The 18,468-nt window shown below is 30.1% G+C and overlaps 1 protein-coding gene across 5 annotated transcripts in view; it reads right to left on the reverse strand.

The window, feature by feature from the left end:
* The window catches only part of LOC106683060 (limbic system-associated membrane protein), a gene marked incomplete at its 5' end in the record, with an annotated part of 446,735 nt that extends 429,885 nt beyond the window's left edge, over window positions 1-16,850 (reverse strand). For all 5 annotated transcript variants that reach the window (XM_067051729.1, XM_067051727.1, XM_067051728.1 and 2 more), the window contains 1 exon segment: window positions 16,803-16,850. In XM_067051729.1, coding sequence (XP_066907830.1) covers window positions 16,803-16,850 — 48 coding nt within the window.
* Between the last annotated feature and the right edge of the window lie 1,618 nt (window positions 16,851-18,468).

Consider the following 18,468-nt stretch of genomic DNA (forward strand, 5'->3'; position numbering starts at 1 on the left):
TATATATATATATATATATATATGAGTCGACTAGGAGCAAGGTGGATCTGGAAGGAGTGCTTAGGTTAATCTATTCCGACACAGATCAGGGCGGTCTGAGGGATTTCTCGTGTCTTGATTCGCAGGGGACATAGCGACACGGCTATCCTTTCAGCCCTTTTCTCTTTATATTTATTCCCTACAGGCTCGTCCTCGGCCTTGATCAAAGCAAAACAGGGTGGAATGAGGAAGTCTAATAAATGCTATCAAGGAAAAGTATTATAAAGAGGTAAGATAAATCAATAAAAAAACTAATTTTTTGAAATTAAAGTAAAAGCGTGACATATGCAATATGGAAAATTCATCTATAATTCACTTCTTCCAGGTAAACACTAATATAAAATTGAACGGAATTGACGAAACTTAATCCCCCTTTGTCCAGAAACATTCGCATTAACTAGTATTCGAATTCAATGCTCATAGTCGGCAGAACCACTGCGTACAATAAAAAAAGAGATCGTTGTTCAAGGCCAAAGGATATACGCATATTTTGCAAGATTTCATTAGATTTTAATACGGTTTTATATTTTCTATGCAATGCAAAGACAATTTCAATAAACATTATAACGACATTTTGTTCGATACAGTGAAATCTGAGGTATTTTTAAAGTTGTTGCAACATAATTCCAGTACGAGTTTTGGTTTTAAAATCAATACAATTTGAAACCAAAATGTGCTCTGTATGAACAATAACTTCGGAAAATGCAGCCCTCCAAACATTGAACATTTTTCCTTAAACATCAAAAATTATACATTTTTAAAAAATAGTCGTTAGACAGTAACTCAACGGTGATAACATACGGTAACGGTAAATCAATTAGGAAAAAATTAACTTAATTTAATTACAGCCCATAAACGTATGTTTCGACTTCAAAATTTACTTTGAAATCTAATGAAAAGTAGAGGTAAATATAAAATTAAAACCGAGTGTGTAAAACAAAAATAAAATACTATGTTCAATACTTAAAAAACTATCTACTTATGAATACTTAAAAAAAAAGTATTCATAATTAAAGTCTGATAAAATGCAGATGAAAACAATTCAGCAATTTATATTCATTCAACTTAATTAAGAAATTAATAAGTATAACTTGAACAATTTTAACTCACTAGCTTACCCGGCAATATTCCGCAATTGGGGATGGATATAGATTTAATGAACACAATTCAATAGTTGTGACCATTCAATACTTTATTTTTGTGATTTGGCAACAAAAATTGAACCAATATATGCGATGACATTCGTTTTTGCATCTCAAGAAAGAAAAGTTAAAAAAAACAAAAACAAACATTTATATTTGCAACGGTTCTATTAACGAAGAGAATAATTTTTTTCTACGATTTTTCAGGAGTGAAATAAAGTTGATATTCATTTTTAGCACCTCAAGAAAGCCTTCAATATAAATTTTCGCGAAAATTTGAAAATAAAATTTTTAAGCCAAAATTCGCCCTACATCGGTGTTTGATTTCCATTGAAAAATAATTTGGCCTTTTTTTTAAATCGGAATTAGCCCTAAGAAATTCAATTCATACAGCCATGTTCCGAGGCTTGAAGAGCCCTATTTATTACATTATTTTTAAATTTTTGTAACTATTTATATGTTAAATAAATGATTGATTTTAACGAGCGTCATGTTTTTAACCCAAAGCTGTTTAAAAAATAATTTGAAGTGCTGCAATATCTTTCAGTTCCGGACCTCTCTTGTTAAAAACAGTCTTCTCCATGCTATTAAAGTAAATAATGATTTTTTTTTTTAATCTTCCAAACTGACTTATTTAACAAACCTAATCTAATAACATTTCTTTTCTTCTTTACATTTCCATTATATCTGCTCTTCAAAAACACATGAAACTCTAATTGGCATAATTAACTTAATTTTGGAAGTTTATTGTCAATATTTCTCTTTTGCGTTAATATATTTCTCATAAAAAGAGCTTCAGAACGACTTTGTTTCCTAAAATCGTTTCATATATTTCCCAAGTGTTCAATGCCACTTGAGCTTGACAAAATAATCTATAAAGAAGTAAGTATTATAATAACTTACGACTATAATATTTCCTGTGGGCTGAGTACATAGAATGTACCTTATTGTGTTCTCGTACTCGAGGTACTGGGCCGGGTTATTTATCACCGCTGGGTAATAACCAGGATCCGATCTCAGTCGAAGCAGTAAATTTTAAAACGTAGTCGAAACCTAATGGCTGAGTATGGCATTTTTATTTTTTTTTTCTTTATATACAGTTTTTAGCCGACCTCGGTGCGTGATGGCCGACACTAAATTTATAGTGATTCATTTTATGCCCACCGACTTGACATGTAGGACCTATTTCATGTGTTTACCGAACACAGCATGTTATGAAAGCTCTTAATTATATACAGTTTTTAATGGGTTCCTAAAAAAAAAAAAAAAAATGAAAGAAATGAGTTAAGTAGGTATATGGGACCGTAATAAATTAGGTAGAAGGGCCTATGAGTTGAAGAGGTTTTTTTGTCGCAGGAAATTCCTCTTGTCTGATTAGGAAATAAGCAACGAACATACATAAGAGCCTATTTCTTCAGAGAAACAACATATAAACAGATGAATTGATTAATAGAGCATATATTTGTTATAAAATATAGATGTCACACCAATAAATTAAGATTGGTAGAAATAAAAGTAAATCAATAACTATTTAAAGCCATTGTTATTCATAAAATATAAAGACTGGAAAGATATTGTGAGTCTCTATCAGCCAATATGTCTAATAATAATATATTTATAAAAATGTTATCTCTGTTGTGATATAGCCCTGATGAATACCTAAAACTCTGGTCGAAACGTTGGCATAAATAAATATTTTGTTTTATTAATATATGTTTTTGTTTGCTGACCTCACTCCCCGACCACCTTCTCCAATCATTAATAAAAATGAGTTATTAACAAAATAAAAAGGCTAAAAATGATTCTAGTCTTGTAATAAGAATAATAACTTAAACTTCTTCAAGATATAAAAATATAAATTCAAGACTAGAAACAACAAAAAAATAAATCTGGTGTCAATAATTGTCCTTGATAGAATAGTTAGAAAGGTTTTTTTTTTTACTTAGAACCAAAAAAAAAGGTAATATAATCACTTGGTTTATCTGTCCTCAATTTAAAAATTGAATGCATTCCGAAGATTAAACCATTAATTCATAATAAATGAGAATGAAATGCTGTCTTATTCATTACCGTTACGATCCGGCGTTCTTCTAGGCACGTCTACAAACTCGATTCTTTTGTTTGGGTTATGTGGATACAAGAAGATCTACGATTGTCTTCCAATAAAAATGAATTTTACAAAATATTGGTAGTTTTTCTTGACTTCCAGCTGTTTGAATTTATTTTCCGTGAGTATAAAGTCCTGTTCTTCTGAAAGTATTGGTCCTGAAAGTTGTGCTTTATTATTTAGACTGTAGGATATAGTCCTTTACCTATTTTTTTTCAATATTATAAAAATGTTATTTTTCAAACCTTTTGAGATTTTGTAGAGAATTTTCTAAAAAATAAGAGCCAATTTTATTAATGCAAGGAAATGACAATCATTCAACATGCCGGATGAAAACTATTGAATAATCCTCTTTCAATAGTTCAAAGGTTCACTTACATCTGAGGTTCTTTAAAACATTAAAATTGTTTAAATAAAAGTTCTTCTCATGAGATATTAAAAAATTGGTTCCCCAATTCAAAATTTAACAATAATTACTCGTATGGCGCTACTTTATTACTCTCGTTAAACCAAGAAATCAATGTATTTTAATTTTTAAATGCAGTTTGCGGTGTTAATGAACTTTAATGTCATAACGCAAACGAATTTGTGTTTGATTTTAAAGGTTAAAATTCTGGTGGTTATTACTTAAGATTTCCCTAACAGCACAGAATATAAAATTAATTTATTAACTGTTAAAACAATTATTATATAAATATACAAGCCCATTTAATAAAGAAAATGAACAATAAAATAGGAATTTCTTCAATGTATGTGTCTTGCAAATGAGTCATGATTTTCTTACAAAATTCATTATTTTAACTACATAACGATGTATTTTCTGTGTTTTTTTTTTAACGTTTATGGACTTTAAACGTAAATAAGACTTTAAATAACATTTTAAAAAATTAGGAGTAAAAGCACAAACCGAACTTCTTGTTGTTTAAAATACAGTGATAATTTAAATGTCCTTTACACCTGTGTTCCAACATTTACTCTTCATAAAACATCAAGCACGACTTATTTGAACCGGAATTACAAGCAATAAAAATTGTGAAATTTTCTTGAATATTATTGTTTTTGCTTTTTTTAAAAGTTTTTTTAATTACTTTTTAAAGATTTTTTAAAAATATTAATTATAACATAATGGTATACCTAAATCTTGAAACATAAGGCAAACACAAATTAGAAATGGATTAAGTTTTAGTTGTTTATCTCATTGTTGATATAGACAAAAATTAATTATATATATTAAGGCCAATCTGGACATATGGAGTTGAGCTTTGGGACTCCACTAAACTGTCGAATTCCTCTCGTATTCAATCCTTACAATCCAAAATCCTCAATGTTCCTTACTTTGTCACAAATAAAATCCTGCATAAAGACCTTGATGTTCCCTATGTAACCGATCTAGCCCGAACCAGATATCACTCCTTCCATTATAAACTCTCTAACCACTGAAAACCCCTAGTTTCTAATCTTGCATCCTCTTCCATTCCTGACAATCCTCCGAGGCGCCTAAAAAGAAGGTGGCCACGAGACCAGCTAATGTAAAATGTCATTAGAGCGCTACCAATTGGTAGTTTCTCTACACGCCTGTAACATTCCAATTTAACTTAGATCAGATTTACAAAATGTATCATAATGTACAGTTGTAAATAGCAATAAATAAATATTAAACAAAAAAATTATATATATCACGCAGTAATTAGATTGGTTATAAAAACATGGTGATGAAATCATGAAGAAAACAAATTTTATAAATTAATTAGTGGAATGTTGCAAACAAATCACTGCACTACATTCAACAAATCATAGCTCATTGTTGGGAGTCAGGATCCAATAATGCAGAAACTCTAATGAGTGAACAATAGAGGTGTGAATGCTCTCCATCCGGAAAACATAGCCAGCATTCCAAGACAACTAAGTTTTGCATTGAATATTAAATTAGCTGTCTACACCAACAATTTTAATTTTAACAATATAATCGAATCCTCAAATAAATCATTTAATAAAATGATTTTATAGCGTCATTTTTAATTTATTTGTTTAATAACTCCAAGCTCCTGTTTCATGATAAAGTAAAACCTAGTATTGTTACTATTTGTATAGTAGTTTGTATTTGGTACAATTTAACTGTTTTTTTTTTTTTACTTATATATTTTTTTACTTTTAAACTCCTATAAGATAACTAATCTTGTATAATTTAATCTTCTACAATATAACTCATCTTTTTCACGAAACAAAAAGTATTTTAAAGTAGTGATTGTACTATATGCTTAGCATTTATGGACACGACCTCTTACATTCTCAGACCACGGTTCTATTGTGGAGTTTACATGAATTTAATTATTTATTCTATCTATCTTTATATCTATGAATTTATTTTTCCTTTCTTTTATGATAATGCAATCAGGTTTGAGTAACTTGTTCAGTTTATCTCAAAACCTCCTACATTTTCTAATGATACTACGGATATAGACAAAAATACGGAATAATCCAATTAAAAGAAAAGAAATCTTGAAGCTATCGATTTAACACAGTTCCTGTTAGATGTTTAAAAAAATAGAAAAATATTATCAGGAAATTACTCCTCTAAAAGTGGAAGTGAGTAATAGATTTAATCATCTAGCTGAAATTCATATTTTATCTGATAAGCATACAATAACAGTAAGTACTAGCAATGTTATGTTTCAATTAATATTAAAAAAAAAACTTTAAAAAGTAATTAAAAAAAAGTTTTAAAAAAATAAAGCAAAAACATAGATATCCAAGAAAATTTCCAAGTTTTTATGACTTGTAATACCAGTTGAAATAAGTTGTGCTTGATGTCTTATGAAGAGTGAATGTGGCCATAGTACCTACAAGTGTAAAAGACAATTGATTTATCACTGTATTGTAAAAAACAATGACAAAGTTCCCTTGGTGTCTTTTGTCAAATTAAAATTTTAAGGCCATAAACGTAGAAAAACTCGGCAGAAAATACATCTAATTCTACATATAGTTAAAAATAATGAATTTTGTAAGGAAATCATGACTCATTCAATTTGTTTTCAATCTAACTCGGTACTTAATTCATCATCCGTTTTACTAATATAGAGAACCTACGTGATAACTACGTTCAAATATTTATTTTTATCTATGTACAATGTGTGTTATTCTATTTTTTCTTTATTAAAATATTTATTCATAGTTCTGCAGTCATACATAGTTTATTGAAAAAAATTAGTGTTATTGCCAGCTAACAGGTTTTAAAAGGTCCAATACAAGATGTATTTAAATTGTTTAGTAGAAGCCTATAATTAGCAGCGTTGTGTAAGAATATAAGAGTTATGTTTATAGAATCGGGTTTAACATTCGGTATATAATAACATCATAAGCAGTTATATAGACCCATCAGTTTATAACTCATTTTTTGGAAAATTACTGTAACACTACTGAACATATTTATATTAATGAAAAATAAATCATAATTTGACTTTATAACACCTTTACTCGATGAATAATATAATTCACCGCAATTATGAAGGGTATGAGAGCCCATATATATCCGCACTACGACATAATGCCACTGAAAAACAAATTAATACTACAATTATATAATACAGCGGTTATGGAGGTTTTTAATGCAAGGACTGAGAGATAGAATCTAGGTCGGACGAAGGTATAACGACCTGTCTAATTCTATGTTATTATCCAGTTAGCAGGGAGCCAAACATGAAATTACTCCACTGAGACCCATCTTGAGCCCTCTTCTTCACCATTTCCAGGGATTTTCCAGTAATTGTCACCACTTAGGGTTCTTTTTATACCTTCCTCACAACGAGGTTAAGACATAAGTGTCTTCATAAGATCTGTTTTATAGTCAAATGGAAATGACACATGGGAATTCATTTTTTATTTAGAAAATCTAATTGAATAAATAAAACTCAAATTTTATGTTTTAAAAAGCTGAAAGTATGTCACTCAGTATATACACCTGACCATCTTATAAAGGCATTGTCTTATAAGGGCATGAAAACTAAGTCTTAAATCCGGACTTACAGTTAGAGGACAAACAAAATTTCATTAATAGGACAGGATAGGATGAGGTGAATAAACAAGGTTCGATTTAATGATTCGAGTCTCTTACAAGTTTACACAAGGCCGCGCACCAAACCTATTTACACTGGCTCTGTAATAAACTGTATTTCAATATCATTCATTCATCAACTGAAATTAAATCTACAGAAAGAGCCGTTTTTGAAATATGTCTAGGCAAGGAAAACATTTATGCCAGTGTGTAAGCGAACGTATAAGATAAGAAAGTGTAAGAAGATAAAATTGATATAATACAATTTTCACACAACTCCCCAACTTTCTTCCAAGACTGAGCAAAACGGAAAAACTGTTTTCACAATATAATGGTATCATAAAAAATACATCAGTATAAGCTAAAACGCTAAATCTAATAGAGGACCAATTAGGTACCAATCCAATTCTTTAAGATTTTATGAAAATCAGATTAACAGTAGAATGTGTTTTGGGCATCACATGGATTGGAGTACAGATACGGAACCAAAAAGATAAAATAAAATGGAAATATTCGATTCAGAAGACATTTTTTTCCACTTTCCAGAACTTTGGACATGAAGTCTCAGCTTGTTAAGATTGTAGATTATATTGTATAGATTGTAGAGGCCTGGAAGTAACATTCTTTTTGCTAGGATTATTGAGAGTTTTTAACTTAGCTGTTTTTCTTTGTTTGCACATTTTAAGACACTCTACATCGAACAAGGGTTTATTTTTATTAATTTCAGATAACGAACTAGTATTTGCCAAAATTCGACAAAAACTTAATATAAAAAAAAGAAATGAAAATGGGTCCCATCCTGAAAATTTAAATCTAGAGAAATTAAAAATCCCTTTAATTCGCGCTCGAAATAAAAAATAGATTTGATGTCTTAGGACCTTTAGATGAAGGTCACGAAGACATTGAGAAGTTATGGGGAGGTATCAGAGATAATATTAAAGATTTGTGTCTCAGAAAAAGGGAAATTAATAAAAATAAACCCTTGTTCGATGTAGAGTGTCTTAAAATGTGCAAACAAAGAAAAATAGCTAAGTTAAAAACTCTCAATAATCCTAGCAAAAACAATGTTACTTCCAGGCCTCAAAAAATGAGACGTCTAAATTCCTCAGAAATTAAAAAAGAGAATATAATTATAGAATAATTAAAAATAAAATAATAGAAATAGAAAATAACAAAATCGAAAATAACGTCAGAGAAATGTACAAAAGTATTAACCGATCCCGGAAATTCCGCTCTGCAGTGACAGAAATAGGAGATAAAAATAATAATATATTAGCTAATCCGGTAGATTTATTGAATACACTTAAGAAACACTTTGAAAGTATTCCGAATACGGGAAATAATGGTCAATCTCCTCTGAATATCAGAGTGCTGAACCGTGGATGGAAGAACCGAGTCAGGGGGAAGTTAAAATAGCCATCGCAAAATTAACACCATATACATCAGCGGGAACTGACAATATTTCTAGTGAACTAATCAACGCATGTGGTGAAATTGGAGTTTCTAAATACAACTTTTGGTAAAAAAAATCTGGGAAATTGATGAGATGCCTGAGGAATGGAAGGAGTCTCAACATATTCCTGTTCACAAAAAGGGCCCGACGACGGATTGTAATAACTATCGAGGAATCTCACTCCTTCCTGTATGTAATAAAATATTTACCCTAATCTTAACTAGTCGATTCACGGAATACGCTGAAGAAATTATCGGAGACTACCAATGTGGTTTTAGACGAAATCGTTCAATTAATGATCAAATTTTTACGTCAAATCTTGCAAAATATAAAAATGGAATACAACGTGGTAGTTCATCAGCTTTATATAGATTTCCGAAAGGCTTACGATTCTATGGACCGCCAGAAACTGTATAATATTCTGATTGATCAGGTAATACCAAAGAAGTTAGTAAATCTCGTAGGGATGTGCATGACCGAAACGTTTATAAACTACGAATCGGTAATCATTATTCTTAGAAAAATTCCGGGTCCGGTTCAGTTTAAAACAAGGTGATTCTTTATCACATATCTTACTTAATCCAGCACTAGAATACGTCAATAAAAGTGTGATGAATGCCGAAAAGGATTTAACTCGGGTAATAATATACCGGTGCTTGGGTATAACTAAATAAAATCAGGAAATAAAAAATAGGTTGAAGGCGGGAAATGCTTGTTATTTTTCAATTTTCTTAACTTCTTAGCTCGCGCCTTCTATCGAAAAACTAAAAAATTGGAATTTATAAAACTATTATCCTTCCCACTGTTCTTTATGGATATGAGATGCGGCCTCTTACACTAGGGTGCGCAACATATCCGTACCGAAAAAGGCTGAATTAACGGGAGAATTTAGAAGATTACACAACGCTGAATTAAGGGACCTACACCCAGTAAATATAATTCAAGTTATAGCATTGCGGTATAAGACGGGCATGTAAGGTTGTAGCGCTTAGTAAGGTGCGGATCCCTAAAATGTTAATAAACACTGACCAACGGGTAAACATCCGAAGGGTAGACCGAATCGTAGATGGGAGGATTGTGACAAAACTGATTTAGTGGAATTGGGTTTAGAGGGGTATCACTGGAAGGAAGTATGCAGACAGCGTTTGGTGGTATTGGCATTGAACCTTCGGGTTCGTTAGGCCTTAATTATTTACTTCCGAAGAACGATCTTTGTACCTTTAGTATTCACTTGTTTTAAAAATATATTGGCATAAACAATGTAAAGTTCTGAATCCATTTGACTGAATAAACAGTTACCATTAAGAATATAAAAAAATGTATGTCTTGATTGCTAGTAACGCCGCTTTTAATAACTGCAACAACACAAATGATAGGTGAGAAGAGTAAAGATCCAAAGACTGATTTGGACTTTGGTGAATAATACCTATCCGTGACAAATTGAAACATATCTCTTTCATAGACTGACGCATTTGCACCGGTTTAATCATGGCAACCACATAGGGCCATGTTGTTGCTTAAAATCAATATAAAAGTTTTCAAGATTTTTTTTAGTTTTTTTTACTTGCTATGATTGAGTCGGAATTTCACCGTAAATATTTTCATATTACCAAAATATATTTCAAAAAATACCAATTTTTGTATGTTAATTACAATAAATGACGAAATGTTTTACACTATAATTCTAAATAAACCATGAAAAATAAATTTAAAAAATAAAAAGTAAGCGAATATGAATGATAATATAATTATTTTACAAACCATATTATAAAATTATTATGTCTTGACCCGCCAAATCACATTTAAGTAATAAAATGACAATGGTTAAAGTAATCAGTTGTTCAGCATGGGGATCATTAACACAATAGTAAATAAAATATAACCCGTAAAATTATATATAATGTCTTTAGGATATATTATAGTCTCAGAAATCAAATTAAAAAAAAAATTTCTCAAAAGTACTCTAACATTTAAATCTTCTAGATGTTAATATGGAGAGTTTATTACTTTTAATAATATTTTCAAAAAGAATCAGAGGTGGCTTTAATAGTGAATGATATTAAATAAATTAATGAAAATAACAATACAAAATACAACAGTAGGCATACATTAATTGGATAAAGGCACAAATTTAACATTATCTTGTCTATTTGTTAGCTACATACAATATTATAAAGAAAATTTATATATTCTAAAGTGTTATACAAAGGATATTGAACATTATGAATAATAAGGAACTCTGCGAATAATAAGCTGGGCTAATACAACTGTAATTGCAATCAACAATTTCAAGCAGTAGGTTGCACCAGATGGCCCGCATTGCAGATTACATTGCAAACTAGCAAGATTTTCCAGGTTATTACTGTTCCAACAACCAATAATATAAGATTTAAGTATATGTCACAAGTATATTAGTGCGAACGAAATCATGTTTATTTTCTATACATTGATCATCAATGCTATGATAACTAGGTAAACATGTGGATCTTTTTATGTATCGGAAAATCGCTTATTGACCGTATGTAATTAATACAAGGAGGACCATGTTCCTCATGTTATTAATATAAGGAAGATGGCACCCCGACTGAGTTCAAAAAGAAAATCAAATACTAAAAAAAAATTAATTGCTAAGCGCTAACAAGATAATGAATGCATGTAGAATTATCTGCGACGTTACATAGAATTTATAATATTTTATTAATTTAATAGCATGAATACATGGGTAATTCTTTGTCAGATTACATAAACTAAAATGAGGTTGAACTAAAATAAAGTTATAGATATGAAATGACCAATATTACTGTTGTGAAGTCGAGTCAACGGAAATACACGTTTTCACCTCACAGATTTTCGCAAAATTTGTCAGAAATTGTCACTGCATTGCAAGACTTAATTCGAGCAACACTAATAGTCGCTACTAAATTAGTAATAAGTTCATGCTTCTCCCATAGACAGCTAGATACCCCTAACCTGCCGAGACGTCATGACACCAGATTTCTTCATCCACATCCCAGACAGAACAACTAAAATACTTTGATAAACAGTGTACTAATACTAAATATGTTATTACATTAAATTTATTATTATACAATGATATTGAGACAGTCGACTATCTGTATCAGTCGACTTATATAGTGAAAATATATAATACAATAAAAATATGTTATATACTTGTGAAATGGATTTAACAAATGAAATAAAAGTATATATATACTTAAGGAATAAAATAAATAAGGGATCAGAAGCATTAACATCACAAATATTATTTCTGTACTTCAAAATATAATTTGAACTTCTTTTCAAATTTAGCGGGAAGTTATATTGATCTTAAATCAGGTTGACTTCTTCTGAACTAAATTAAAAGAAACGCAAAAATAAAACTTTTGACGCAACTATAAAATAGTTAAAATTATTTCATATTTTATATGTATCGATTGTTTGACCAACAATGCGAAATGGGTATTTTTTCATATACTAATATTGAAGGTAGCAACTCAAAAAATCATTATTTAAGGCCTAAATAAAATTAAGAAATTTTTGTTTTTTCATTTTTTTCCATTTCTATTAAATTGATATATTAAGGTTTCCCGAAGATTGAATAACGAGCATTAAATTTATTCCTGCCAATAATAATTTAATAAATGATAACAAAAAACTTCAGTCTCTATTTTTTTTCTCTTTTTGCTATTTATCAAACTCTTTAATATTCTGTATTTATATATTTTTATTACAACTAGCAATGATAACTTGTCATTTATTTTAAATAAACTAAATTCGAGGTACTTTAAAGGTCGATTTTTTGAAAATCGGTATTTAATACCAGTTAAACATCTTCAGTGAAAATAAGATCTACCTGATTACAAAGGCCATTTTGTTATAAATTCGTATACTGAGTTAAATCAAATTCGTTCGAGTGATTTTTGAGAAACCGAAGGTTGCAGTTAGTGAAACACACACAAACATGCGTGCACGCACACACACATTTTGGGAGTCTTGATTAGTTGGAGCCGGAGGACCTCAAGACGTGTATTTCCGAACAATACTCAAATTCAAAATTTTGCTCAACCAAAAAGCTTTCCTTTAATAAACATCTCGTGTATCAGTTAGTGAAAGTACAAACTAACTACAAAAACAAGATCTTGAATGTTCCTTATTATTATAGAAATCATATGCTTTCTGTTAATTAGGTTAAGTTTTTTTCATTTACTTATAATGGACCAGATAAATCAACTAATCAAGACATTTACAGGATACGAAGAATACTTAGATAAAAAATAGACTGCTTAACACAATATTCTACACGCTAAAAGCTGAGCTATAAAATAAAATTAAACACAATACTAAAGTTCTTTATGCGATGACCTGGCAATAATTAAGAACCGGTTTTACGATAATGTGATAATCACCTTTACAGTCGCGAAATGGAAAATTTTATTCCGCGTTAATAACAAACACTAGGCTATTACCTCCCACTTTATGATGAGAGCTCCACTATAAGAATATTATAGCCTACAATAAAGCGAGGAAATGTGTGAATTATAGTAAAAAGAAGGGGAGAAGGGTGGAAGGTACTGGTCTCGTGAGTCCATTACTGAAGTCGTTAACCCACCGGATAGCTTGATCCACGGCAAATGACTCAGAGTGTACACAAATGTCGAACCACACATGTTGCCTGAGTCAACCTTCCCTATTAATTACAGAAGGATCAAAGGAGGAACGGTCATGAGGGATTTAGCTGCGGTGAAGCACGAGGTGATTGGTCGGTTGGACAAATTGTTAACTCATCCGCCTATAGTTAATGCGTAAACTGGGTGAATCCGAAAAAAAAAATTCAAGAAAATGCGTGAGAAGGTTTCATTTAACCACGCTTTTAAAAAGGAAATATTGTTATATAAAATATACCAATGAGAATACATAAGAAGTATTTCTATTAAATCGGTATATATTATATTATTGGTATTGGTACTGGTATTTGGTGGGGGGAACAAGTCTAGGAAGTGAGCCTAGTGGTCCTTTTTGTCAACCTCTGGCGGCTACCTGAGTTGCCAAGGTACGTGTGTAACCAAGGCGCGTACTAACCAAGGTTAGAGTGTCAAGATTCGGAATCGCCGAAAAACAAATATTAACTGCTCCAGGTGGGAATCGAACCCACAACGTTCCAACCCGAGCGCACTGGGACCTATGCCCCAACTCACACGGCCGTCACGTCCCCAATTATTATATTAACATAACTCCATTATGTATAGCCCCCCTCCCCTATACGCCAGTAATGTATCTCCCTGCTACTTTATATATGCTTCAAACTCTCTAAATGGCCTAAGCAACATTAATTGTTTATATACAACATAAATATAAAGAAATTAAATTTCTTTGCTAAACAATAACAATACCAGGCCACATGATATCAAACTTTCTAGTGACTCAACTTACTTTCAAAAATACAAAAACGCTACATTTTATTGCAAATAATAATTTTTACTTGATTTTTTTTTTTTTATTTCTTACCTATATATATATTAGCTTTATTTCTTCTAATATATTCGTGCTTTTTTTTCTCTTTTCTTCTCTCGTCCCTTTTTCAAATTAACTTGTTTCTTTTTACTATTAGAGGGCAATTGTTTGTTTTATTTGAGTGTACCAATATCATTATTTTTTGTTATTAATTTTACTTTCCTCTTTTATTAAGAAGAATTATTCTAATCTATTTATTTTAGTTTTTTTTTTCTTTTTATAAGAACATTGTATATAGTTAGGGATGTCTTTTGTAGGAGACTATACCTCCCATAATCAACTGTTAATATATATATAATATAACGGTTGTATCAACCGTGTAAGGCCCACCAGGTCGATCTGGTATAAAATAAAATAAATAGCAGAAGATTGAAAGTCTGGAATATTTCTTGCAAGAACTCAGTGGTGCATCACGCAGGTACCAATGTGAAATGAGAAAAATGAATGTCCTTATGATGATGTGATCTCAGAATGGTTACATTCCATAAACAGTAACCAACAGTTAACGTTGATGAATGATATTGTTTAAAAAAAAAATTATAGTTGCCCAAAGCCATTGTAATTAACTGAGATTTCTTAAATTCACTTTTTTATTTATATTTATTACATAATTGCAAATATGCCGTATAGGACTCCAATGGGAGTCTTGGCCGAAAAAAAATATTCTAAATATGTATTAAATATTTGTTTTTTTGTTTTTTTTGCAACAAAAAAAAAACAAGATGAATTGTTCATTTTTGAAACTAACATTAGATAATAAATATGTCATACTCAACATAAGATTCACTCAGGTATTGAAGTTTTAACAAACTTTTAAATGATTTTTTTTTTTAACAAAATCAATATTTCGAAGATGTAGAAATAGAAGACTGTCTAACTAATGAGAAATTTGCTTAATGTACATTTTCTATTACTGTAGATTTCCTACAGTTTTAAATAATAATGGAAAAAATATATGGAAAAAATGTATAAAAACGGATTTGCTTAATTTTAAATTTTTTTGTAATTAATCTCAGGAATAATATTGATAAAATGGGGTGACGGTAGCAGCGTGGCAACGCGCCTGTCTGCCAACCCATAGATTGCGAGTTCGAGTCCCCGGTTATGTCCGGGATTTTTTCAAGCCTATAACTATACAATACTCCCATTTGTGGGGCCCGTTGGCGCCAATGGGTAGCACTCACAAAAATAGGCGTGGGGGTGACGAACCCACCCACTGAAAACCACGTCATAAAACGCACGATGTATGTGCTAAGTACTTCGCGCGAGGCCTTGGACCTCCACGGTCTGTTGCACCAACAATAATAATAATTTGTAAAAACTTATAATAATATTTATAATAAATTCTATTCGTCAAGTCACACATCCAATAGGGAAGATTTTTCAGACAGGTACTGGAAGGGACACACTAGAAAAATCTCCCAAAGTATGTTGTCGCAAACTATTAGCGAAAGTCACTCAAAGCAATCATGCAAACAACAGGCTTTTCTTAGATTCATTCGATTCTAGGCACACAATCTACAAACTGATAATCAATATCTCCACTTCCACGTTTGACATGCAAATATGTTTCGGTTGATGGCCATTTATGAGAAAAACTTTCAGTGATATATTACGAAATATAATAATAACACTTTATATCACTAGATTTATTATTTTTAGACAGAAAACCAACAGGTTTGTAATTAAGTCACAGAAAAACCCTTACGTTCACAGATTGCAAATTATTACGCGTTATATTTCGTGGAAATGAATATCTAGTTTTAAGTATATCTGAAAGACAGTATTTTTATCAAAAAATAAATAAAATTAAAAGTAAATCTTATAGGGTGTCGAACCATATATCATTTTTTAAAATATTTTAGTTCACTTCTGAGTACGGTTCTATAAATGATATCTACTTTATGTAATCTTTTATTTATTGTTTATATTCTTTATGTTGCATTAAATTTTCTCTTAAGATATTCACAAATAATTTCAACGTTATAATGTTTAAATTTGTCTTAAAAATATAAATTATCATGACTTAGTACTAGTTAAAATTGATTTTTTTATATCTTAAATAGATGAAATTAGAGATTGCATGTTTGGAAAATCTTCATTTCTTCTTATTATAATTTTTATAGTTTTGAAGTAATGTATTTGGAATTTTACAATACGCCAAATAAGTACAAATATAAATCTGTAAAAGCATAGCAAGGGCATTGAAAGCAATTTAAAATAATTTTTTATTGTTATATATATATTTTTTTTTTTTGGAAAATCTCAAGACCCACCAAAAAAATAATTATACCTACAATAGTTGTTAAAAAAGTTATCAATATATATATATAATCAAGTTAAAATAGAATTTGGAAATGATTAACATATTTTTAGTAGCAAAAAATAACAGTTGATTTCTTAATGATTTGCTTTAACTAAATTAAAACTCAAGCTGTGTTCAGCACAAACCAAGCTACTCATAATAGATCAGGAAACCACACAACTCGAGTCCAATACCTTTTTTCTGGAAGATAGTCCTTTTTCCTGTTTTCCTTGGTAAATTATCTATAAAAAGAAAACAAACATTGAATCATACTTATAAATATTCTGATCATATGCAAAGTTTAGCTAAGTTATGAGTATAAATATGGAATGAATCAGTATTTTTTATTGGATGACAGTTTCCTAGACACCTTTCCGTTCTGATAGTGGCAGATTATGATCTCGGCAAGTGAACGGTGAACATTGCAGAGTAAGGTGACTCAATAATATGTGTATCAGAAAAGAGTACGTGCGTGTAAGATTTATGTAGCGGGCGAGAGGAAGGGGACAGATCACGAAACTGGTGCTTATCTTACACCTCATTTGCATTGCACGATATGAAGTGGGGGAAACAAACTACCTTTTCAAGTGCGCTATATACACGTGTCAAAGCGGTGAACCCATTTCCCCCCTCCCCTATACGCCAGTAATGTATCTCCCGCTACTTTATATATGCTTCAAACTCTCTAAATGGCCTAAGCAACATTAATTGTTTATATATAACATAAATATAAAGAAATTAAATTTCTTTGCTAAACAATAACAATACCAGGCCACATGATATCAAACTTTCTAGTGACTCAACTTACTTTCAAAAATACAAAAAACGCTACAGTTTATTGCAAATAATAATTTTTACTTGAATTTTTTTTTTATTTCTTACCTATATATATTAGCTTTATTGAGCATCATATTGTATATTTAATAAGCAGTATATGTATATGTGTGTTTTAAATACAATTAAATAGTGCTTAAAGTTTTAAAATTTTAGAAATAAAACGTTATTAGCAAAAACATTTGAGTAACTACCCGAAAATACTAATCATTAGTGATTATAATAGTTTCTTCTGTCGTTGAAAACCATATCGCTACTCAGGAAGTGTATTGTTTCAATTGCAACATTTTGTGAAACTGATTTCATAGTATTAGCGGGTTCAGAAATGCAGTTACTAAATGTTTGAAAATCAACATAATTAAATTTAAAAACTCGCCACAAAAGGAATTTTTTATGTTCAATTATTACTATTAATATTTAAACTAAATGAAGATAACATTTCAACATCTAGCTAGTCCATGATTTGCATTAATTATAAATTATTTTTTATACAATTTAAGCTCAAAATATGGAATTCTATTCCCTCCTTTATTCGTAATTCTAAAATCCTTCCAATTTTCAAATCCCGTATCTTAGACTACCTTCAGTCCACCCAATTCCGAAAGAATAACATTTGAAAGTTTCAAAAAGCTTTATATATTTTCTGTACTTCATGTCTTAGATTTTCGTTTATAATTGTAAATATGTACAGAAGCAGAAATTATATCTTTTCATTTATTATTTTTTAGTTTAATTGTATTTGATTTTTTTTTCTTTTTATTTACTATCAGAAGTCATCTTATGTTTCATGATATGACAAGTGGTTTTATTTTATTTGCTTTATCATTATATTATATATTCTGTTAATTATTGTTGTTTAATTGTATACTTTTTAAATTCATTGTATTATATTATTTTATGCCATCTTGTAATTTCATCTCTATTTTGTAATTTACTCTAAGGCTCTGAAGCCTAATTTTGACGCCTGTAAATTATTCTAAAGGGATCAATCCCAGAATAAATAAAGATTACTATTATTATTATTAT

Source organism: Halyomorpha halys, unplaced genomic scaffold (assembly GCF_000696795.3).
Source record: "Halyomorpha halys isolate HHAL.00 unplaced genomic scaffold, Hhal_1.1 Scaffold460.1, whole genome shotgun sequence".
In the NCBI taxonomy this organism is placed as follows: Eukaryota; Metazoa; Arthropoda; class Insecta; order Hemiptera; family Pentatomidae; genus Halyomorpha; species Halyomorpha halys.